This window comes from Ranitomeya variabilis, chromosome 7 (genome assembly GCF_051348905.1).
Source record: "Ranitomeya variabilis isolate aRanVar5 chromosome 7, aRanVar5.hap1, whole genome shotgun sequence".
Lineage (NCBI taxonomy): Eukaryota > Metazoa > Chordata > Amphibia > Anura > Dendrobatidae > Ranitomeya > Ranitomeya variabilis.
In genome coordinates this window covers 62,654,266-62,678,975 of record NC_135238.1, presented here as the reverse complement: position 1 = coordinate 62,678,975, position 24,710 = coordinate 62,654,266, and the positions used below count along the sequence as shown (strand labels likewise).

Here is a 24,710-nt window from a genome sequence, read left to right as displayed (position 1 = left end):
CCAACAGATCAGCTGTATGAAGGTGCTGTGAAGCTCTAGTGAGCGCGGCATCCCAAGGCTCAGTACGTTTAGCAATGACTCTCCTGGTATTACAGGTCACTATGTCCTAGCAGTGGCTATGCCTGCTGTCACAGCTCAGTCTCTTACCTAAAAATAGGGCTTTAGTTATCTGTAATATTAGGCAAAGACAATATCAGAGCAGTATCTCTCCTTTTGCCGTCTCCAGCAGTGATCACAAGTGTGTGATTTGCATTGTTGCGATCATGTGCCAACTAGAGTCTTTGTCGATACGCAGTAGAATCTGTTTGGAAGTGGCTGACACTCTAGTTGGTACATCGCCCCAGCTATGTAACTCAAATACTTACAGTCTTGCGACGACCGTTGAAATCGGGTTGTTCATTACACACCATTAGATGTGCCGAAGGTTTCCTTAGGTTTGGTCAACCTCTTTAAACAATATTCAGTCACTATCTGCTTAATAATGAAAATATTCATTACTCACTTCCCCCACAATAGGTTTATTCTTTATTACTGTTGATCTTGTATGATGCTAAAGAGATTCTTTAATGAGCAACAAAGGAAAAACAGCCTGAAATTAGTGTAATTTATGGAAAAAACACTGATTCCAAAGATGTAATTATTTTTTGAACTCCTTTTCACTTCTCATCAGTAATCCAGCAAATAGCATGTGCTAAAGAAGCATCTTAGGGGCCTTCTGTGAGCTTAGGAGTCTTGCTGCACTATGTTCGAGTTTAGGACACTGGCTGTACTGTGTGCGAGCTTGGTACTCCTGCTGTACTTTGGTCCTGAGCTTTGGACTCCTGCTGTGCTGTGGTCCCGAGCTTTGGACTCTTGCTGTACTGTGTTCAAGCTTAGGACTCTTGCTGTAATGTGTTTGAGCTTAGGACTCCTGCTGTACTGTGTGTGTGCTTAGGACTCCTGCTGTACTGAGGTCCCGAGCTTTGGACTCCTGCCGTACTGTGGTCACGAGCTTTGGACTTCTGTTGTACTGTGGTCACGAGCTTTGGACTCCTGCTGTGCTGTGGTCCTGAGCTTTGAACTCCTGCTGTACTGAGGTCACAAGCTTTGGACTCCTGCCGTATTGTGGTCACAAGCTTTGGACTCCTGCCGTACTGTGGTCCCGAGCTTTGGACTCCTGCCGTACTGTGGTCCTGAGCTTTGGACTCCTGCCGTACTGTGGTCCCGAGCTTTGGACTCCTGCCGTACTGTGGTCCCGAGCTTTGGACTCCTGCCGTACTGTGGTCCCGAGCTTTGGACTCCTGCCGTACTGTGGTCCCGAGCTTTGGACTCCTGCCGTACTGTGGTCCCGAGCTTTGGACTCCTGCCGTACTGTGGTCCCGAGCTTTGGACTCCTGCCGTACTGTGGTCCCGAGCTTTGGACTCCTGCCGTACTGTGGTCCCGAGCTTTGGACCCCTGCCGTACTGTGGTCCCGAGCTTTGGACTCCTGCCGTACTGTGGTCCCGAGCTTTGGACTCCTGCCGTACTGTGGTCACGAGCTTCGGACTCCTACCGTACTGTGGTCCCGAGCTTTGGACTCCTGCTGTACGGAGTCTGTATGTGAGTTTAGGAGTCCTGTTGTAATAAGTGTGTGAGCTTAGGATACAAGGCAATACAGATAATAAACTGTTTGCTAGCTTATTGCTAGAGAGTGAACTGAGTTCAAAGATGAGATGTATGTCCTTGAAATCTGTGTCTCCAATCAATGCACTATAGTAGTTCCTGCTTTTGATTCCATATTCTTTTTAACAATTGAAGTCTTAGTATCTCCTTGAGATCAATAGAAGTATAGAATGAGACGGTGTCCACTACTATGATATCATGTCCTATCTAAATGAAAAGGAGCTGATCTGCAGTGCCTTAAGGAATGTGACAGAGGTGTTGTGCTCTGCCCCATGCCAAGTACTAGACCACCACCCATTTTGATATTGAAGACCTATCCAACAGACAGATTCTGTATAGAGATGAGTGAACGAGCTCGGATAAGGTGTTATCGGAACACGCTTGTGTGCTACTAGCATTGGAGCACGTCGGAGTTACTCTTATGTTCGAGTCACTGCGGCTGCATGTCAGGTCTGGCGAAAAGCTGCGGCACATGCACGGATTACACGTTAGTTAGGCAATCCCTGCATATGCCGCGGCTTTTCGAACAGCCTTGAGACATTCTGCCGCAGGGACTCAAACATAGTATTCGAGCACATGAGCATGCTCGGAAAACGCAGAGCAGGTTCACACATCGCTTTCTATTGTATACCAGATTAGTGAGTGTACTGTAATCATTCCCCCAACACATTGATTGACCTCCAGCTCTGCACGCACATGCCGCAAAGCAGGCTGTCAATCAAGGAGCAGCGCACTCACGTGTAGTGAGCGAGAACTGTAGCCCCTTCTGGCAGGAAGAATACAGCTTCATTTTCTCCCTGTAGCTTCTACTGCAGTAAACCAATTTAATGTGATTTGAACGCTATTTAGCACTATATATGCAGGTACATGTCATTTTGGGAGGTGACTTAAATCTACGTATACGTGCATCTTCCACTAGATGGAGATGGCTGCACACTGGCCTCCTGAACCCAATAATAGCACGATCTACAGTACAATGAGATCCTGTCCTCCTCCTACTGGTGACTGCAGGCAGGACGTTATGTTAAATGGAGGTTATCCAGGACTCTAACATTGACGGGCCATCCTTAGAATAGGGTCACACCGGCGTATATTCTCTCATCTAAAAGAACCAGGTCAATTATGCAAATCACACTCTGATAGAACTCTGCTCAGAGTTTGATCATACCAAACTCTCTTGGGTATAGAGAAAAAAATCCACCCATGTGCACGAACCCTTAGAAAAGGCCATCAGTAACAGTTTGGTCGGAGTCAGACTGTCAGCAAAGCCCGACCAAACTGCTTGAAAGGAGGCGTTTCCAGTTGGAGTGTGTCCTTACGGATTCGGGTTCTGCCAGTGCTGATTGGACACTGTATAAGGACACACCCCATTGACAAATGGAATAGCGCCTCCCTGATGTCAATTTATTCATACATTTTTCGGAGGAATAACAGGAATGGCACAGTACAGAGCTTTTGGGAAAGAAGTTCCAGAATTGTCATTTCATGAATAATACAAGTATTTCCTAAAAAGACCTTTTGGGAGTGACAACATTACATGTGACGATTAGGTAGTTAGACTTGTTTGTCTTCAGGCACTGTCACTAACGTCTTCATAACCTTGTGCTTCTTGTCATTTTTCCATGTAGGTGTTTTTAACAATACATTACGCACCTCTGGTTGACTCGCTGGCAGATGTCATCTTAAATGGCGACCTCACTATGTTTTCATCAAAACCAGAACATGATGTTCAGCGCAGTTCCGTAAGTGGAAACCTCAATATTTCTTCAAGCAGTTGTGAAAAGCATTTAGTTTCTTGATAAAGTGCAGTGCCGTGACCAATATGCGATGCAGGCTTTATTTATATCTTGGTGTCATTGACCCGACTGTTCCAATATCCTCTCCAAATGCCTTTTCTTGGTAGTGCGCAGGAAGTCGCTGCTGTGAGCTGGAGGAATTTGTTTATCTTCAGTTTTATTGTAATCCTCTCATTCCTTTAACTCCTCATACTTTACGGTAAATGTAAAAATTGCTTATTAAAAAATCAGAGGGCACGGAGGCCAATCTCGCTATAGAACGCCAGACGCGTGTTATGGGCAAGATCTGCCTTGGAGTTCTGGGAAACGGCTGAGACATCTTTTTTTCTATACGTTAAAGAGAAATTACAATGAAACCCACTGGCTGGCCTGCTAGCAAACTTCCATATTAGTAGTGATCTGTATACATTGATTGTCTCTCTTACACCTTCGCTTTCAAGCCTTCATATCAAAGTCTACTTATAATAATCTCTTTCTTAGAGGGGTTGTCCACTACACACCTCCAGTGCTGGCGCTGTATCAGCATCATCGGCTCTGGTTTCCCTGTGACATTTTTCTTATGCCCCTGGAGCCCTACAAGCCAGTCAGTGGCCGACTTCACTCAGTGAGGCCGCTTCTCAAATATTAAGTCTGGACTTGCCAGTGTAGCGCCTCCTACTTGTACTTGCACCAGATGTCCTGATTTTGGTGACTTTAGTGGTACAGAAAAATCACAGCATTTCAGCTGCGCAGAACCTTGATCAAGTCATAAAAAAAGGCCCTGCACAGTATGAGCGCCCATATAGCCTCCTTTATACAGTATGTGTCCACACATAGACTCCTGTATACAATGAGCTCGCACATATCCTCCTATATTCAGTATGAGCCTCTATATAGTTTCCTGTATACAGTGTGAGCCCGCCCATAGCCTCCTATATTCAGTATGAGCCCCTGTATGGCCTCCTGTATACAGTGTGAACCCCTATTTAGCCTCCTATATATGGTAGGAGCCCTCACATAATACACATATTAATAAAAAAAACACATAGACATACTCATTCGCTTTCTTTGCCCTTGCGACCTGCTCTGGTCCCCAGGGCCTCACTTCTAGTCTGGCCAATGGCACACAAAAGATAATGAGGGTGCTCTGGCAATGGGTCCTCCGGAGCTTCAGGCCCCTGGCGGTCGCCCAGATTGCCCTTATTATAATCCGCCTATACATACGAAAATAGGAAAGGCTTAAATTTATCCTATTAGAGAAATTTGCTTCTTTCTCTTACCAGACTGATGTTGGCAGTGCAGCTAATCAACAAGCTTTTAGGCAGTGGGCACTTCCATAGCCATCACAGCCATGCCAAGTATTGGCATGGCTGTGATTGGCTGGCGCCATCTGTGACCCAGCCTGTATAACTGCCGGATCATGGCCATTGTGTTCTGACTAGCGTAGGGACAGGATGACTAGCGTAGGAGACAGGACTCTGCTCGAATGAGGGACAGTGTAAAAGAAATAAAAAAAAAAAAAAAAGCCATGAGAGGTCCCCCCTATTTTTAATAACCAGTCAAGGGAAAGCAGATAGCTGTGAGCTGGTCTTATGCTGCCAAGGGGACAATATCCATGGACTTTCCAAACCTAGTGATATCAGCTCCCACCTGTCTCCTTTGCCTTCGCTGGTTATTAAAAATAGGGGGGACCCCCACATAATTTTTTTAAGGGTCCCCTCTATTTTTAATAACCAGCTAAGGCAAAACAGACAGCTGGGAGCTGATATTAATTGACTGGCAAGGCCCCTTCCCAGCCTTAAAGGACCAGCCCCTGAAATGGCGCATCCATTAGATGTGCCAATTCTGGCACTTAGCCTCGGACCTTTCTGATTGCCCTGGTGTGTAGGAATCGGGGTAATAGTTTTAGGGGTTGATGTCAGCTGTGTAATGTCCGCTGGCATCAAGCCCAGGGGTTAGTAATGAAGAGGCGTCTATCAGACGCCCCATTACTAACCCTGTATTTAAAAATAAAAAGACATATACAAAAAAAAGCATATTTTAATAAAGACTCTCCAGCAAATTCCCTGGTTCACCCATTTATTTAAAATAACCGACTGACGAGTGATCCCAATATGGTTCATTGTCGACCACTGTTTCGTGTTAAACATGTACCCCAAAAACACATTGAATTGCATCCTCTATACGGATATAAAAATAATCAATGTCATCAGCTCTTTGTCTAAATATGTGATGTGCCGGCAGCAATAATGAGACTACATGGGACGAATGATCAAACAATGCATCCTATGTTAATACATATTGAATGAAGATCTCGTGTATCGTCTAGCCCTCGTTACAGGCGGATTATCTGCCCTTATCCCTTCATATGGGCTTAGCTGTCCAGTGAGAAGAGCAGAACAGGATTTACATACCAAAAAGTTCTCTCTACCGGCCTCTCATTCACTCCGTTATCATACGCAATTCATAAACTTTATTATTCATCAGTTAATTATACCACAGAATTGATTGTACCAATTGTTAAATGATTGGGACTACAAAAAGTGTTTTAAATAAAGCGGAATCCTTATCTTTATTTTTTTTATTGAAATGTTTGGTGTCTGCCAAGTCCTTTAATCTAAGTTTGGCTTTTTGCCACTTCTTGCTTTTCCTTTAGTTCTTGTGCAGAATTTCTACATTTAATCAATGGACAGGAGAGACAAAAACAGACACGTGTTCTAGATATCCACAATCTTGGCTATAGAAAGCCATAAAAGGCCAGTGTGATTTTAAATTTATGCGGCTGATTTTAAAGAGTACCGTTCTGTACCAATAGATGTATTTGGGGCTTCCCGACTACTCTCGCATCAATTTTTTTGCGGAGATCTGGATCATGACGTTGGATTTCAGTTGCCCGATCATTTTGTTTTCCGAGTCGGGGAGACCTGTCTGACTGAAGCTTTCTTCCATCTTCCCATTGAGAATATACGCAGGCACGGGCAAGCCTGCATTTGTATGAAGGGGTCCGGTAGGTCAGCAGTCAACCAAAGGAGAGTCGACTGGCCGCTATCTAAGATATATGGCCAGCCCTAGTCTTATTACCTACTTTTACTCTTTTGAGCCTATAGATATGTGATAACTTAGCCCATATGGAGCATGGATTTTATTTATTTTATTTATTTTGCACCACTTTGAAGAATTTGTCCAGATTTGCATTATTCCACAAAAGTGACTTTTTCACAAAATATTATGTAGTTTCTACATTGTATTCAGTGTAAATTTCCATTCTATCATCAATTGTTTTCTAAAGAAAAAATTTAAAAAATGAAGATTTCTTGCCAGCTAAAGGCACCTGTCCTAGGTATGTGTCTGTAGACGAGCGTGTCAAATGCAATATTTTTCTGTTAATTTGAAATAGCATGACTTGGATTTCTTGTCATGCGGTTATTTGCAGGCTATATTGATTTCTGTAGAAACCCAAGTAGTTTTTACTTCCTCATTGGTGTCAGGCATGAACTATACTTCTCAACTTTCCCTGCTTTTCAAACCTATCCTTGTCCTGATATAAGTAGTAATTTCAAGCTCTCATCTGGAAAAATATCAACCCCAGGTCACTATACTAATCACTACAGCCAATGTTGGACTGGGGTGATAAGGGCCCACCAGTAACCAACTCCAGGGCCCCACTTTTCAGCTTTATGCAAATGTGACATTATCCTCATAAACTGGGTCAAATTATGCATGGACGCAACCTACGTCAAGTAACCTCATTGTTTTGTCAGTACCTACACTAAAATTAAAAGCAACTAACATTATCGTGCGGGCCTGATTCAGTGCTGCAGGCTCCTCCTGTAGGATTGGAGAGGGTCTCATATGCTCTGCCACTAATTTTAAAGTGATGAAATTCCTTGTGGTCTAACCCTTTTGAAAAAGCAAAAAATATGACCAGTAAAATATCAAGCCAATGACAAAGCGTGCTTGTAAAGAGCATCTACTTCCTGTACAGAATCTGAAGCGAGTAGATGTGTAGATAATGAATGCCTGGACTAACGAGCCTTCAGCCTCACAGCACCCTTTGGAGCACCGGAGCGGTCAACTGTAGCCTCATTGATTGTGAGCCCTAGTGGCGGTCAGTCACTCCAGCGATCACCATGCACAGTGCCAAGCATTAGATAGCACTGATCTAAGTATTGTGGCCAACCATGTTCACCCCTTTACGGCAACTGTATCCCCTATGACAGATGGACTCTGACATCAGGGCAGTGCACCATGACACAAGGGTCATGGATTGGTGCCAGGAACATGACTGCGAGTTTTCCTTGCCTCCGTTGTCTTCACAGTTCCCAGATCTTAAGCAGTGTTCCCCAAGTCCGGTCCTCAAGAGCAACCAACAGGTCATGTTTTCAGTATTTCCTTAGTATTGCGCAGGTGATAATTCCATCACCTGTGCAATACTAAGGAAATCCTGAAAACATGACCTGTTGGTGGCTTTCGAGGACTGGAGTTGGGGAACACTGCTGTAGAGCATCTCTAATCAGTACGGCCACCTAATTTGTGTGAATTGCAAGAAACTATCCAGTCCACATTTGCCAGTATTTCGGCAAACCCATATCAACATCTAGAAAAATCTATACCACAACTGTAATAAAGTAGCCATTGACTGTATCTTGTAATAACACTTCTGCGAAAATCTAAACTTTCATCGTACATTTCCTGGAAGCCTGTAGCTTTGTTCATTTGGCAAGAGACCATAATGCAGCCGTCGTCTAAAGCTCATGTAGTTTTGTCTTCTGCGTTCTTGGATGCTGTGTCATCTGTACCAAGTCATCTTTGTATCACATAACCACTCTATAGATTTTGTAGGGTGCAAGCTGTTCACCTTAGCATGAATCTCATTTCTGAGTTGTTTTTGATATGAGTTTCTTCCTGTAGGGTGAGAGAGGTTCCCATCTGCTTCCTGTACAATAGTGATGTGGTTTGGTTCTACCTGCCCAGAATTTGTCGATCTTATAACCTACTTTCTCTTTCCCGTAAGATGTCGACTTTACTGGTACTGCTTTGAGTTACTAGCAGCCTTGCCTAAGTTCAAACCAAAACCGTGGAAAGGATATGAAAAAGGACATGATTTAAATAGCCAATTATAGCGAGAACTCAGAATGCAGATTTCCATCAGTGAGGTTAAACTTGGCCTTGAGAAAAAAATAATTGAAAATGCAATGCGTCGTTGTCCTAATACGTATGTTTTTTTTGTCAAAATTTGCTTCTAACAACTTGCTGACATGACTGACTGGAACGTTATAGGTCACGACTGGTCCATGGTCATGGAGAGATCTCAGGAACTGAGCCTGAATCAAACATGCCAGATGCCGGCTGCGGTACACAGCCAACCTCTTAGCAGCGGGGGTGCGCTTGGATCGCTGCTGTTTTAACCTGTCAGCTGTTGAATGGACATCATGTATCAGGCACTGGCTGTATTGTCTCAGCCATATATATTTGACTCTGCAATGTTGCGATCTAGTAATTATTCGGACAAGCAGGTCTTCAGCGGCTTCCCCTGTGCACATATAGGCACAAACTTGTCAGTCTACGGTAGCAGGCGGGGAGGAGCTGCCATGGATCCACCTGCTAGACTAGTCTACAACGTAGTCTCTGTCCCCGACGGCTTTTAAAGTATTTTTCTCTGAAATTCCGCAGCGTTTGAGTGTCAAAAATACCTGGCTGAGATAATACATCCAGTGGCTGATACATTCTCTAAAGAGTTTGAACTTCAGCAATCCACAATCAGACAGATTGTGTACAAATGGAAGAAATTCATAACGATTATTTCCCTCTCCTGCATTGGTCGATCAGCAAAGATCACCCCAGTAGCACTGCGTGTAATAGTCCACAATGTCACAAAGGATCCCGTGGTAACCTTTATTCCACCGACGGCCTCTCTCACATTAGCTTAGGTTAATGTTCATGAGTCCACCATCAGGAGGACACTGAGCAACAATGGTTTGCATGGCAGGATTCCAAGAAGAAAGCTACTGTTCTTCCAAAATATTATTGTTGCCCCTGCTCAGCTTGCTAGAGATGACTCGAATAAGCCAGAAAGCTATTGGAACAATTTTTTTTTCGTGGACTGATTAGACTTAGAGCTTTTTGGTTTAAATGACAAATGTCATGTTTTGGAGAACGAAAAACATTTTTATCAAAGCCTAAAAACCTCAGACCATTTGTAAACATGGTTTAGGCCTGTTTTTGCTGCACACACATAGGCCAGGACTGCTAGCCATCAATGATGGAATAATGAATTATTCCAGAAAATTCTAAAGGAAAATTTGAGGATATCTGTTCATCAGCTGAATCTCAAGAACATAGGTCATGCAGCAAGAGATCGACCCAAAGAACACAAGTCGTTCTACAAAAAATGGTTAAAGAAGAATAAAGTTTAAAGTGCTGCAATGGCCAAGTTGTAGTCCTGACCCTAATCCTATAGAAGTGTTGTGGAAGGACCTGAATTGAACAGTTTAGGGGAAAAAAAAACACCAACATAAGAGGTGAAACTGTTTTGTAGGTAGGAATGGACTAAAGTTCCTCCAAGCCGATGTGAAAGACTAATCAAGAATTACCGGAAATGTTTAGATGCAGTTATTGCTACACAAGGTCACACCACATACTGAAAGCGAAGGTTCACATACTTTTGCCACACACAGACATGTTATACAAGCTATTGAACCCGTTCTACGCCCGGGTGGCGAGCATTTATATTGGTTTATGGTCTCCATCCTGGTATGTGCTGCTCCCATCTTGCTCTCCCATCCTGTCATGTGCTGCTCCATCCTGCGCCCCCATCCTGTCATGTGCTGCTCTATCTTGCGCCCCCATCCTATCATGTGCTGCTCCATCCTGCGTCCCCATCCTGTCATGTGCTCCCATCCTGTGCCCCCATTCTGTCATGTGCTGCTCCCATCCTGTCATGTGCTCCCATCCTGCGCCCCATCCTGTCATGTGTGCGCCCCCATTCTGTCATGTGCTGCTCCCATCGTGCGCAATCATTCTGTCATGTGCTGCTCCCATCCCGTGCCCCCATTCTATCATGTGCTGCTCCCGTCCTGCGCCCCCATTCTGTTGTAATGTGCTGCACCCATTCTGCCTCTTCCTGTTTCCATTCTGCCATATGTTGCTCCCATCTTTCTCTCTCCGGCTCTACTGCCCGAGGGCGGCTGTGCTGAGTGCGGGCGGCTGTGCTGAGTGCGGGCGGCTGTGCTGAGTGCGGGCGGCTGTGCTGAGTGCGGGCGGCTGTGCTGAGTGCGGGCGGCTGTGCTGAGTGCGGGCGGCTGTGCTGAGTGCGGGCGGCTGTGCTGAGTGCGGGCGGCTGTGCTGAGTGCGGGCGGCTGTGCTGAGTGCGGGCGGCTGTGCGTGGCTGTGGTGAGTGCGGGCGGCTGTGCGCGGCTGTGGTGAGTGCGGGCGGCTGTGGTGAGTGCGGGCGGCTGTGCTGGGGGCCTGAGCAGGCGGGGACACCGGCGCGCTGTGGGGGTCAGGTGCCGGAGTCGCCGCTAGCTCAGGCCCCCGGCACTTGCTATATTTTCCTGTCCCGGCGTTCCATCGATGCGCGTTGCTCTGTCCTCCAGACCTCCACATCCTCTGGCTGTGACTGTTCAGTCAGAGGGCGGCGCGCATTAAGCGCGTCATCGTGCCCTCTGAACTGAACATCACAGGGAGAGGATGTGGAGGACAGAGCAGCGCGCATCGATGGAACGGAGGACAGGTGAATATAGCATACTCACCCTCCTGGCTCGTCCCTGCTTCTCCGTTGGAGATCGCGGTGTGCGTTCAGTGCTTACACATACCGCGATCTCCTGGGAGCGTCACTCTGTGGGGTCCAGACTGCGCCGGCGCTTGCGCAGTCTATAAAGGCTTCGGACAGAGTGACGCTCCCAGCGTTATATTATAGATTGGATCATTTTATTCATTTAAAAAAATAACAAAGCCTAATATTTTTTACTCATTTGTTCGTTGACTCTGTAACTAGTTTTTAGGATTTGTGTGAGAATCTGATATATTTTTAGGTCATGTTTATGTAGCAATATGGACAATTCTAAAGTTTTCACAACTTTCAATCACCACTGTATAATTCTATCAGTTCTAGGGGCTTTCATCAAAAAGAATGGTGCTCGTAACTTTCGTCCTGGCACAGTCTTGACCCAAACGGCACTGATGTGACTGTGCCATAATGAGTGGACACACATCCCAATGACAAAAGATAGTGATATCACCCACTTGTCAATATATTCATAACTTTTCAGGAGAAATGGTTCATTGCAAATTTCTAAGAAAGTGTGTTAGCTACAAAATTGTCACTTTGAATCCAAGTATTTATTAAAATTGCTTACTTGGGTCAATTGCCATCCTGTGTACTTGGCACTTATCAGATTAAACCAAGCCCTAAAATAAGGTCCATAATTCTAAATAAAGGCGGTTAATATCAACAGTGCACATTAAAAAATGGATCAATCTCACTCATTTGTTGTCATGAAGATTAAACATAGGTAGATCATTCTGGAGCTTGTGTGGGGATTTGGGGGGTATACCAAAAGTCCCCTGTCAAACCCTGAGGAGGGTTCTTTGGGCTTAATTGTTGTCTATAATGGGACCATACTAGGGTGCAACCCTTGTCAGGGCGGGAGCAATTACAAGGGGCACGACAGGGGACTTTTAGCATATTCCCCACCCCGCCAAGCTCCAGAATGATCTACCTACGTTGATCCATTTTTTAATGTGCACTGTTGATACTGAGCATCTTTATTTGGAATTATGGACCTTATTTTAGGGTTCATGTCTGAGACTATATGGCGTACTAATAAAGGGTAATCTTTAGCATTCTTATTCTCCCCTTGCTTATCCTCTACATTCACTTTGAGAGATTTGTCCCGCTATTATTGGCAAGTCCAAATATTCCTATAAAAACACAGTAAATGCGAAGGTGAGTGGTGATATGTGGTGCGATCATTGCAGCCACGTCTCATAACCTAAAATGTACAGAATAATAGGCGTACCCCATGGCCCACCCAACATTGTGAAACCTAATGCTAATTTTCAGAAATGTGTGGAACTTTCTCTTTCTATCAGCGAGTCTCTTCTTTCTTCAGGTTTTGTCGTTCTCACCGTCTGATTAACTTGCCTTTATCTTTAGGAAAAACTGATTTTAGATGTTATACGGAAATAGTGAGAGGGTCTTCTACTGAGAAAAGGCTATTGTCACGTAAAGAAAAGTCATATGTGAAGTGAATGCGGTAAATGAACTCGATATTTAACACTTGTGACTTCTCAGCCCCCGCAGTACCCGAAATGTATCCGTGTGAGGTTCCTTTTTCTGGTGTGTGGTTATAATGAGACTTTTCCATCTTTGTGTCCCATAGGTGAATTTATGGCTGTTGGTAGTGTGCAGCCTTTTTTTAATGCAGTTTTTGTGGTTGAGAGGGCTTCAGCCTCATGAAATGAAAGTTAAAGGGAATCTGTCAGTCATTATTTCCTATATAATCTGAGAGCAGCATAATCTAGAGCAAGAAAGCCTGATTCCAGGGATGTATCACTTACTGGGCTGCTTGTTGTAGTTTTGATAGAATCCCTGTTTTGTCTGATGTAGCTGAGCAAAGACTTCTGCGCTGCGTATAATCCTGCCCACAACTCTGGCCGTTTCCTGTGTACACTGCAAGCTGTCAATCAGTGTTGGGGGTGGGGTTACACAGATTAGCCTGACTGCTCTGCACATGAGCTGTAGTCCTATAGTGATAATCTCCTGCTGATAAAATACTGATTCCTTTGAAACTACAAGCCACAGCCTAAGTGTCACATCCCCCTAATTTGGCTCTCAACTCCTACATTATGCTGCTCGCGGATTAAATGACACAACTTGCAGCCAGATTCCCATTAATGTTTTACATAGAGCTTTATGAGCACAATCTGACATCTCGAATCACAGTAATGAGAAAATCTGTATTTTCTGAAGTCACATTTTACCTATGAATTAAGAATTTTGTGAGTGACTGAGTGCTGGAGGAGAAATAATCGGATTTCTCCAAAAAGATATTTGAAATACTATCTTATGGCCATGTGTAATTGATTTATGAAAAAATGAATAAATAAAATGGCGGTTACTCTTTAAAGCTTTATCACACTCTGTCTAGGCTTAGGAAAAGCTGAGCGTGACTGAGCTACAATGTTTTGTTATCCACCTCTCCTGTGATGTGTCAGATATTACAGGTCATCACAGTTCTGACCTTTTTAAATCTCCTGATCCTCATTCATTTCTGTTATAATTTACTTTTTGCATCTTATTTCAGGGAGAATCCAGCGTTAGACGTTTCATAAAGCCCCAAGAGAGTCTAGAGAAATCCCTCGAGATTAACCGGCAGAGAGGAAAGAAGAAGCTGCAAAAGAGGCCGAACTACAAGAATGTTGGTGAGGAAGAAGAGGAGGACAAACCCACCGAAGATGGCCACGACGACCCTGATAAGACAAAAGCTGCAGAGATTGGCTTAAAAGGAGCTAAAACTCTTCATGAGACTGAAGGTGAGAAAATCTAATAGTTATCCCACTTTATAGTTGATGAACTAACAGTTTTTTTTTAATGAAATGACTAAAACTCCTGGATAACAGCGGAGCTATTTATATATTCACTATACAGACACATTACACCTACAGCAGCTTTTATGACATCCCGCTATAAATCCATAAGCGTTAATATACTCCCTTATTTACATCTACAACAGCTTCCATTCTTCCGGGAAGGAATTTTTTTTTTATTCATTCAGAAGGGCTCAGTGGTCCTTGGTTCAAATCCCACCATGGACAACATCTGCAAGGAGTTTGTATGTTCTCCCCTGTGATTGCTTGGGTTTCCTCCATGTCCTCTGGCTTCCTCCTACATTCCAAACACATACTGATAGGGAATCTAGATTGTGAGCCCCAATGGGGACAGTGATGATGTCTGTAGATTCCGTGGAAATCAATGGTGTTACGTAAGCGAGTAAAATGGATAAATTAATAAGGTATTTGATGGATGAGAGGTCCTGTCTTGCAAACTCCACTTTACACCATCCCTAAGGGATTCGATGGGGTTGAGACAGTACCGTAGCATGGGGTGCAAGCTTCCAGAACAAGGCAAGTATTTTGTTACCCCTAACTGAATTATACCACTAAACTGTTAAAAAATGTACAAAAAAAACTGTAAAATGAGCAATATTATCAGTGTACATAGACAATATTGTGGCAGATACCATTTCTGCAGACTTTATAAGTGATTACAGTACAGTAATATGACTTATAGTTGACCTTCTTTCTGATTGGAGTCGCTTAGTTTTCCCATCTTTGCTGCCTGCGTGAGAATGCCATGACCACATCTTCACTTTTGTCTACATAGTCTGTAACATGGACGCAGTTTACTTCTCATATTTCCAGACTCATCCCCACTTATTCTCGGCCTACACAAATTTCCTATCCTGTTGCTAACCCAAATTGTTCAGTGGCTGCTGTTCTGCTTCTGCTCATACATACAGTAGTAGTGCGGCCCCCATGTGCCCTATGGACAGCAGTAATGACATTTGTACACTCCATAATAACTAATAATGCCCGCTAGAAAGTAATAATGCCCCATTTATGCCTAGACAGTACTGATGACCCCATAAAAATGGAGAATGCCCCCTGATCACCCCTTGACATAATCACGCCTCATCATTGTCCACAACCATAGAGTCCTCTTCTGCCCTGAAACTCAAGAGGGCCAGTACAGATGTTGTGTCACCTTCACCAGGATGCTGACCGCCTTCAGCCTAAAAGATGGAATGTCACGGGGCAGGAGGCCTGTGGGACTCCCAGCTGTGCCAGAGTATCAACCTGTATTCGTGTGTCCTTTCTCACATAGTTCAAAGTGGTATTTACTGGATCATTTGATAGCAGGGGCGGGCAGGGTTGGTGGCGGTGAAGATATCCTGTATCACTCATAGTTTGGTGCCCAGTTGGATCACTGTTTGGCCCCAACTTTATGCCGCTAGGATTTGTTCAGGGCTCGGCAGACCAGTCAAGTTCTTGCACCACACAAAACTCGCCGAACTGTAGTTTCATGGACCTTGGTTTGTCCACTGGTAAAGTGTCATGATGGATCAGAATAGCCACAAAATTCCCATTTGCAAAAAGTCTTGTAGGTGACACAGCTAGCATGTGAAAAAAGTTGTTTTGGTCAGATGAGACCAATGTTGAACTTTTTGGGTTAAATAAAAAATGTTATTGGGGTGGAAAAGGAACACTGCACATCACCCTAAAAACACCATCCCCACTGTCAAATATGGTGGTGGCAGCATCATGCTGTGGGGCTGCTTTGTTTCAGCAGGTTCAGGGAAGCTGATCAGAGGTTATGGGAAGGTGGATAGAGTTAAGTACAGGACAATCCTGAAGGAAAACATGTTTAGAGGTTGCAAAACACTTCAGACTGGGGCGTAGATTTACCATTCAGCAGGACAACAACGTTAACGTACTCAGAGAGCTACTGTGGAATGGTTTAGATCCAAGTGCATTCATGTGTGTGAATGGCCCAGACACAGTCCAGACCTAAATCCCATTGAAAATCTGTAGCAAGACTTGAAAATTGCTGTTCAGACCCTTCCATCCGATCTCTCTGAGATAGAGCTAGTTTGCAAAGAAAAATTGGCAAAATTTTCAACCTGGACATGTACAAAGCTGGGGAAGAGACATTCCCCAAAAGACTTGCAGCAATAATTGCCCCAAAAAGTGGTCCTACAAAGTATTGACTTGGGTCTGAATACAAATACACATCACAATTTTCATATTTATATTTTTACATTATTTAAAAAACATGTATAATTTCCTTAATACTTCACAAATCCTTGCTGCTTTTGTGTTGGTTTATCACATATGATCTCAATAAAGTACATTTAGGTTTGTTGGTGTAACTTGAAAATGTGGAAAAGTTCACGTGGTATGACTAGTGTTTCAAGGCACTGTGTATACACTCCTCAACATTGATACTGCAACACCAAGAAGGATGATATACTCTCACATCAGAGCATGTGGTTTACACTGTTTGTGTTGTCTTATAATTATGTAATATAGGAAATCAGAATGTACCCTATTCTGAATATGTAATGAATACTATATTACCCCGAAGGATATTTAAAATCTGGGTAAGAGCTTTTTTTGTAAAGCTTAGAGCGCAATTAAATTTTATCTGTGTCTTAATGTGTTGGAAAACCTCTGTACTGAAGCTGCTGATACCTGTTTTATGTTGGCAGACAGTCACAGTAGTAAGCAGCAGCTAATGCTTTATCATTTATGGCTAAAGATTTGCAGCTTTTGAAACTTATGTAAATGTTGATGCCTTTTATTTTTATCAAATGTAGAATTTGTTTTATTTCAATAAGTCTATTTTACATGAGACATGTACTGGGCCAAAAGTTAACATTGGCAGATGCAAAACATACATGAATGTCCTTGGCTAAAATCTGGAAAAAATAGACCTCTTCCTGCTCTGCTTATAGTAATCTCTACATTGTATGATATCAATATAAAGGAACTGATAATCACATCTTCTCAACACTTAGACATGCAGAAGAAGTTTAGCAAACATGTTGAAAAATTCCTGTTGTATCCATCCCTTTGCTCACAACTTATTAGTTTTCAATTTTTTTTTATATCTGGTGCTCTTTTTATAGTTCCTTTCATAGGTTTTGTGACATTTTGATGTATACTATAATGGAACTTGACCGTACTTGCCAGCTCTTCAAGAACATCTTGTAGACTCCCTGGAGAACATCTGGACTTCAAAAATGTTGGCAAAACTCCCGGGTTCCTTCAACACTTTTTCTGTAATTCTGTGATTTTTAGAAGGTGGAAACTGTGGTGTTGGGGCTGAGACTAGATGTCAAGTGACTGGAGAACAGTTGTGTACAGGGTGTGGCCTCTAAAAAGAGGCCTGGACAAGGCCAAAAATGTTACCCTCTTCCAGGTACCAACCTTTTTTTTTTTTTTCCGTGGAGAGCAGATTCCGTTTTAACAAATTAAATAGTGGTCCTTATAGTCTCTCAGATATGACTTTACTGTCTCCATGCAATAGAGGGAAAGTCTAAGATATTGTCCTCCAGAAATACATGTAGCGTGTCAGAGATTGTATCTAGGGTTCCTCTTAGTGTTGGCCTAAACATCAGTTTTGCAGCTTGTAGAGCGTAGGCAAAATTATTCAATTTTCCTCTAGATAAGTATGTAATGAAGTTAACCATTGATACTGATCCTAAATGACTAAACATAGTGATGAGCGAGTGTGCTCGTGTTCTAATAGACTTTCTTTGGCGTGCTCGAACACTCTGTATGGTGTCATGTCCTCCTGGAAGACCCGGAGTTAGAAGATCATGTTGGGTAATGAATCACAGGTCTTCTTTAGAGATGGTGTGCTTTGTGTCCCATATTAAATGGACTTAGGTTCTTCTGTTGCTGAAGAGGTTAACAACCCTTTCTATGCTGGTCAGAAGCATGCAGCTCCATTTCAACTGCTTCTGATCTGGTAATTACCTTTTCCTATATAAACTGGTCCCACCTTCTTGTCCCTACTGGTGAAAGATTCATCTTCCTGTGCTGTGTGCTAAACCTAAGTGGTTGGAACAGAGTTCTTGTAGAGGTTTTTCTGTGGTTTGCTGTAATACATGTGTGTTTTTCTTCTGGTCCCTAGTCCCATTTAGTTTATTCACCCTGTCCCTATACTCCTCCCTACTGTTGGTTAGTTCTCTTGTATGATCGAGGTTTCCATGTTATTCCTGTTTTGTTTTGTGTCTTGTTTACATTACATTTCTGTCCCATGCTTCATGAGGTAGGGGAGGAGACAGATCAGAGTTTAGCAGGAGCATAGTAAGGTCGTAGATTCAGGCCCTCTCTACGTTCAGGACTACACCCGGGACAGGGATAGGTAGGGTCACGGTTCCAGGGACAGTTTGAGGCCCCCCTTCCTTACCGAAGACCGTCACAGCATGACACGCTCACTCATCACTTCTAAACCTAATCAATGCAAGGTAAAGAATAATGGCAAAGAGTGTTGCATGATGAAAGGTGCATTGAAAATGCAAGATTATCATGAATGTTGTTTTCACGATAATTTAGCAGTCAGAACAAGCTGACAATCACCCGATGAATGAGCAGTATCATTTTGGTGTACACAAAAGATCATCATTCTTGGCAGCACATTGTCCTCTGATAACAGGACTTGCACTGCCAAGAACTATAGCAACCTATGCACACTGCGTGATCCAATACAGATCATTAACTGCACCTACAGAGCGCAGTCTGCCTGTGAAAACGGCCTATTAAATGATTGGTTAATATGTGCCGATTGGCCCTCATTTAACACTGTAAAATGTTATTTTAAACACGTTTTAGGTGTTGTGACAAAAGCCATCCATCCACCTCATCTCTGTCAGAAACACCAAGATTGTTTAGGTCCCGGGGGTTCTACCCAGCTGAACAGTGGAATGCCAATGATTCATGACTGGATCCACCACCATATTGCAATCACCCTTAGGCCTCTTTCACACTCCCATCTTTCAGCTCCCGTCGAGATATCTCGATTATTGAGAATGCAGGATCCTGCAAAAAAATTTGCAGGATCCTGCATTTTCTCATAGACTTGTGTTAGCGACGGATTGTGACGGATGGCCATGCGTTTCATCCGTTGTGCACTGGATCCTGCGTAAAAAAAACGGTCCGTCGAGTAGAGAAAACGTTCACAAATCTATCAGCGACGCATCCTGCGTAGCTGACTGTGAAAAGCAGAAATCCAGCGACGGATCCCTTCTTTTCAAACTGAGCATGTGTGCAAGAATTTCCCGTCAGAGAAATTCTCTCTCGCTTGCTCTCTTTCTCTTTTTACTATTGATGCTGCCTATGCAGCATCAATAGTAACAAGATATAATGTTGGATATATCTCAAGGCACGGTGCATATAGTAATTGTACATGGGAGGAGAAAATATATATCTATATCTATAACCACCAATGTGCACCAATGGAAGGTATATCGGACAATCGGAAAACATATAGAAAAAACAAAGAAAAAAACGAAACAAAGTTCAAAATGTAGTATAAATTACAATATTTATTACAATATATATAATATAGTGTAACAGTGGGAAAAAATACCATAAAAGGCACAACACCAGGGACATATAAATAGTAGCACTAAAAATGAATAAATATATAAATATATAACCCAGTGTGGGGACAACATATACGTGCACATCCCAGGGACAATTATCCTGTCCATCTTATTCAGCAGCAGGTAATACCAGGTGGTTTTCTTTTTACCTTTACTTTGATTTTTGTTTCTTGGGGCATTTTTGTCTCCTTGCTGGGTACTTTATAGCTCACTGGTCACTATGTGACTATGTCACTATGACTATTATATTATATACCGGCTAGATTCAGCACCAATAGTTTGCACCAATATTTATTATCAGCATCTTTATTTGGTCTCTTTTTTAGCCACCAATTGATTAAAGTTTGCATATGCACTTTACTATTATTTTTTATTTGGTAAATCTGTCTGATATATATGCTATGGCCTATTGACACAGGTATGCACGTATATGTTGTCCCCACACTGGGTTATATATTTATATATTTATTCATTTTTAGTGCTACTATTTATATGTCCCTGGTGTTGTGCCTTTTATGGTATTTTTTCCCACTGTTACACTATATTATATATATTTTAATAAATATTGTAATTTATACTACATTTTGGACTTTGTTTCAGTTTTTTCTTAGTTTTTTCTAAAAATAATTAAAAAAATCGCAATATTCTCACCTACCGGCATTTCGTGCAGTATTACCGATGCTCCCGGCAGCTAGCGTTCCTAGTAATACATTGCGAAATCTCGAGAAGTCGCGGTCAATTGTGAGATTTCCATTTTGTAATTTGTATATCCGAACAATTGATACATGTGTATCCTCCTGCAACCTGCTTTGAAACATGCAAGGTTTGTTCTAGGTCCATCCTGACATATGTGGCTTCAAAGACTTGGGTCAGATCGATCACGATTCTTATATATCCTTTCCAAAAATTTAAACCGGAGATCAATCTTCCCAATGTACTGTATACAACTGATGGGCACTGGTAAACACAGTGCGTGCAGAACCCAAGATTGTAGTTTGTTCTTCCACATACCACAAAAAAGCTTGAAATTTTAGTACAAGGCTCAATGCACATGTTGTACCTTTTGCGAAAAAGTGATGAGCGTCTAGCCTGTTCCCTAACCATCTGAGCCATAAGGTCTACAAATATCAAGAGCAATTGGCCCTACTTCTAGGATTAGCCGAGTGTGCTCTGGTGTGCTCAAGCATCTCCAGGGCTTGAAAGGTTGATCTCACTATAGTATTTGTATACATTTACTATATGCATAGAATTACTAATATGTGAACCCTTTCGCATGTACAGCACGCAGAAATTAATGGGGCTTTAAAATAAATACGGCAATCTAAAAATATACTTTTAAACTGGAGTATTTTTAGCACACGTTTTGATCAATTTGTGTGAGTCTGTCTGTCAGCGACAAGACAATCTCTTCAGCCAGGATCCTACATTTAGGCTATGTGCACACGGAGTCTTGCAAGGAGTTTTTGGAGCTGAAGCTGAATAGTATTTTACCAAAACTCTTCAAAAACTTTGATTTTCTGTTCTGAAAACTCGGCAAAAAAACTGTGCAAATAACCAAACAAATTCACCTTTCACTGTGATTATTCATACAGTTTTCCTATTCTATAGAGAATCGTAAAGAAAAAAAACTTCTAAGACCCGACACTGTAAAACTGCTAAAAACTACAAAATTGTTTTTTTTTTTTTTTTTTTTTTAAATCCACTATTGAATGCTAAAATCAGGCATCTGCATGTTTTGCGTCAAAATTTCCAGCAAAAATTCTTAGTGTTTTTTTTCTTAGATCTATGTGTAAAACCACCCATGTTGTTCAGGAATTTTTCACGGTGATCTGGACAGGGGTGCTGACTACACTGGTGGAACGTTGTTTTCCTAATGATGTGGAGTCATCCATTATCTACATTTCAGGACGATGAATGAAACATTACCATGGCCTAGTCAGCATCCTGTACAGAAATACTGAATTTTAAAAATGTATATTTGAGAAAAATAATATTCTGCTACTTATTAATAGTTTACTGTGATAAACACGTAAAGATGCTACATTAAATTTTTTTTCTGATTTTCCATTACAACAGTACTGCTGAAAGTAACATTACAGGACAAAGAAAGGAAAGTTTTGGCAAATTGAGCATATGTGTTGACCATCACTGTTTTGAATGAAGATCTTCTGAAAGCCATCTACAATGTGATCACAAAGCAGTTTAGATCAGGTTGATAATATACAATATTTGCTCACAATAGAGTAATCTTTATAGTGCTATTAGCAATGGCTAATTATTACCTTTTTAGCGTTTGATTGCAATTTACAAGTCTACATTGAGAAATGCTGCTCGTAAATCTTCTGAAGTATTCTGACCGCTCCGTGGAAAATATGCCGGTTCTATCACTATATCTCATACTGTTCACGCTTAGGCCATTACAATGCAACATCCTGGTTTAGGCAATGGTGACACCAATATAGTTCTTGGCGTTCGTGTAGGCACTGTATCCAAGGCACTTCCTGTTCCCGGGTGTGCGATCATGGCATGATTTGCACATCATCAGTCACCTGCTCCTTCCTCTCGGCCTCCGGTCATGTTGAATGGCGCGTTAATGTTGATCATTACACACAGTGACACAGGGAGCTGGATTGCACATTCTGATGCTCTTCTGCTACCATAGGATTAGTAGAAAACATTTCCCCTTTGGAGAATCTAAACCAAGATCGTAGGTGGCTAAGTGGATCAGGTGACAAGTGTTATTATGGAAAAAAAAATTGTGGACTTTCTGAAAGCATCAAACTGGTTTATCCGAGACTAGATTAAGGCTTAAAGGGAACCTTTAGTTACAACTCAGATACTGTGAGAGGGCATATAAAATGTTTTAATAAAGAGGCTTTTATGCCCCTTCAGGCCCTATATCAGCCTCCCTCTGGTTCGTTTGATTGTCTTTAGACTGCATTGCGTTTTGATTCTTCTTATTTATAATGATGATTATTGATCTAGGTGGGGATCACAGAGCATAGACTTGTGAAGGTCCTAGTAATAGGTGGAGATCACAGAGTAAGGACCTGTGAAGGTCATAGTGATATGTGTGGATCACAGAGCATGGACTCGTGAAAGTTTTATAGCTGGCGATCACGGAGTATGAACCCGTGAAGGTCATAGTGATAGGTGGGGATCACACCGTTACAGAGCATTGACTCATGAAGGTCAGCGTGATAGGTGGGGATGACGGAGCATGGACCTGCGAAGGTCATAATGATGAATGTAGATCACAGAGCATGGACTCTTCAAGGTCATAGTGATAGGTGGGGATAACAGAACATGGGCCCTTTCTGTACTTATGACAGGTCTCAGTGCTTTAGTTAGAGACTTTCCTATTTTATAATTTGTGTGACTAGTCTAACTTTCCTGCAGTCGTAGTCTACCCACATGTTTGCTTTTGATTTCACTACTAGTGGGTTACAATCTAGACTATTAAGATAGAAACAAGATCCCTCTTCCCTTCATTTTTGTAATGCTGTCTGATCCTATTCGACCCTTTAGCTCTGCCTTTTTATAGTATTGAAATAAAAGTTTGGAAATAGTAGGAGGGTCTTTTTAATTGTTTTTTGACTACTAGTGAGTTACTTGAAGTGTAAAATTTCAGGTGTATTCTTCTTCCCATTAAATTATTGCTTTCAAAATGTATTTTTTTCTAGAAGAATTTGTTATACATAGCATAAAGCAAGAGGGGTAAGCGCATGACGCAATCTTTCAGTTTCATTCAAGGACATAACACTAAAAGGGGATGTCTAGTTTAAAAAAAAAACATTAGAAAATAGTTTAGAATGTTATATAATAAGAGAAGTAATTCCTTCACCGCTCCGGTCCTAATGTTCCCTGGTCTCCTGCCGGTCTCTGTACTTCCCTGCAGCTGATTATGATTGTTAGCAGTGATTCAATATTAACAAAAGCGAGACAGCACTCAAGTAGAATTTTCAGTTTCAGCAAGAAGTTTTATTCCAGTGGTGCCATGTTTCGATTCTAAGCTATAATAAAGCGTGTATATAGGTGTAAATCTGAAACATGGCATCACAGGAATAACACTGAAACTGGTGTCACAGTTCAGAGTGATAAGCATCAGGGGCTTATCTACAGCATTCTGTAATGCTGTTGATAAGCCCCCCGATGTATCCTGAAAGATGAGAAAAAGAGGTTATACTATACTCACCCAGGGGCTGTCCAGGTCCGATGGGCGTCGCGGTCCAGGGCCTCCCATCTTCTTACGATGACGTCCGCTTCTTGAATTAACGCTGTGGCTCTGGCGCAGGCGTACTTGTCTGCCCTGTTGAGGGCAGAGCAAAGTACTGCAGTGCGCAGGCGCTTTGAAAGGTCAGAGAGGCCCAGCACCTGCGCACTGCAGTACTTTTGCTCTGCCCTCAACAGGGCAGACAGTACGCCGGAGCCGGAGCCGCAGCGTGAAGACCAGAAGAGGACGTCATCCCATGAAGATGGGAGGCCCCGGACCGCGACGCCCATCGGATCGGACCGCCCACCCAGGTGAGTATAATCTAACCTCTTTTTCACATCTTTCAGGATACATTGGGGGCTTATCTACAGCATTACAGAATGCTGTAGATAAGCCCCTGATGCTGGTGGGCTTAGCTCATCTTCGATTTTGGGGGTGACAGGTTCTCTTTAAAATCAAAAGGCAAATCAGATGGAATGAGTGGAATTCTTGGAATGAAAATGTCTTCTCCTTTGGCACATCCTGTCAAAATGGTTGCTTCATTTACATGTGTAAAGAGGTTCTTAATCAAGAGTCTTGTTCCATTACATAACTATGGTGGATCTAAATTTCTCAACAGCAGAATAGGTGTTCCAGGTTTTAGAAAGAGTTTATGCGGAGGAAGTCTTTTTGCTTCCAAGGAGTTGAGGAACTCTATTGGATACAGTAACTCTTGATCAGGGTCTGTTACTGTATACACTGACTTGTAGGTCGTGCACATACCTGGAAGGAGACTTAAAATTTGAAGATTGATCTTGTTGATACTATCATTTCTCGGAGCTAGAATAACCCTTTCACACAGCCAGCCAGACTTGTGAAAGTGGTCTTATACACAGCATCATACTGCAGCAGCACCTCACTTCTCT

The 24,710-nt window shown here is 42.5% G+C and overlaps 1 protein-coding gene across 11 annotated transcripts in view; it reads left to right on the top strand.

Annotated features, from left to right (window-relative positions):
- The window catches only part of CLEC16A (C-type lectin domain containing 16A), a 265,133-nt gene that overhangs the window by 63,968 nt on the left and 176,455 nt on the right, over positions 1 to 24,710 (top strand). For all 11 annotated transcript variants that reach the window (XR_013218206.1, XR_013218207.1, XM_077275189.1 and 8 more), the window contains 2 exons: positions 3,271 to 3,384; positions 13,725 to 13,953. Coding sequence is in view for 9 of the 11 variants with exons in the window: in XM_077275189.1 (XP_077131304.1) it covers positions 3,271 to 3,384; positions 13,725 to 13,953 (343 nt within the window). In the remaining 2 variants the exon portion in view is untranslated. The remainder of the gene's footprint in view (positions 1 to 3,270; positions 3,385 to 13,724; positions 13,954 to 24,710) is intronic.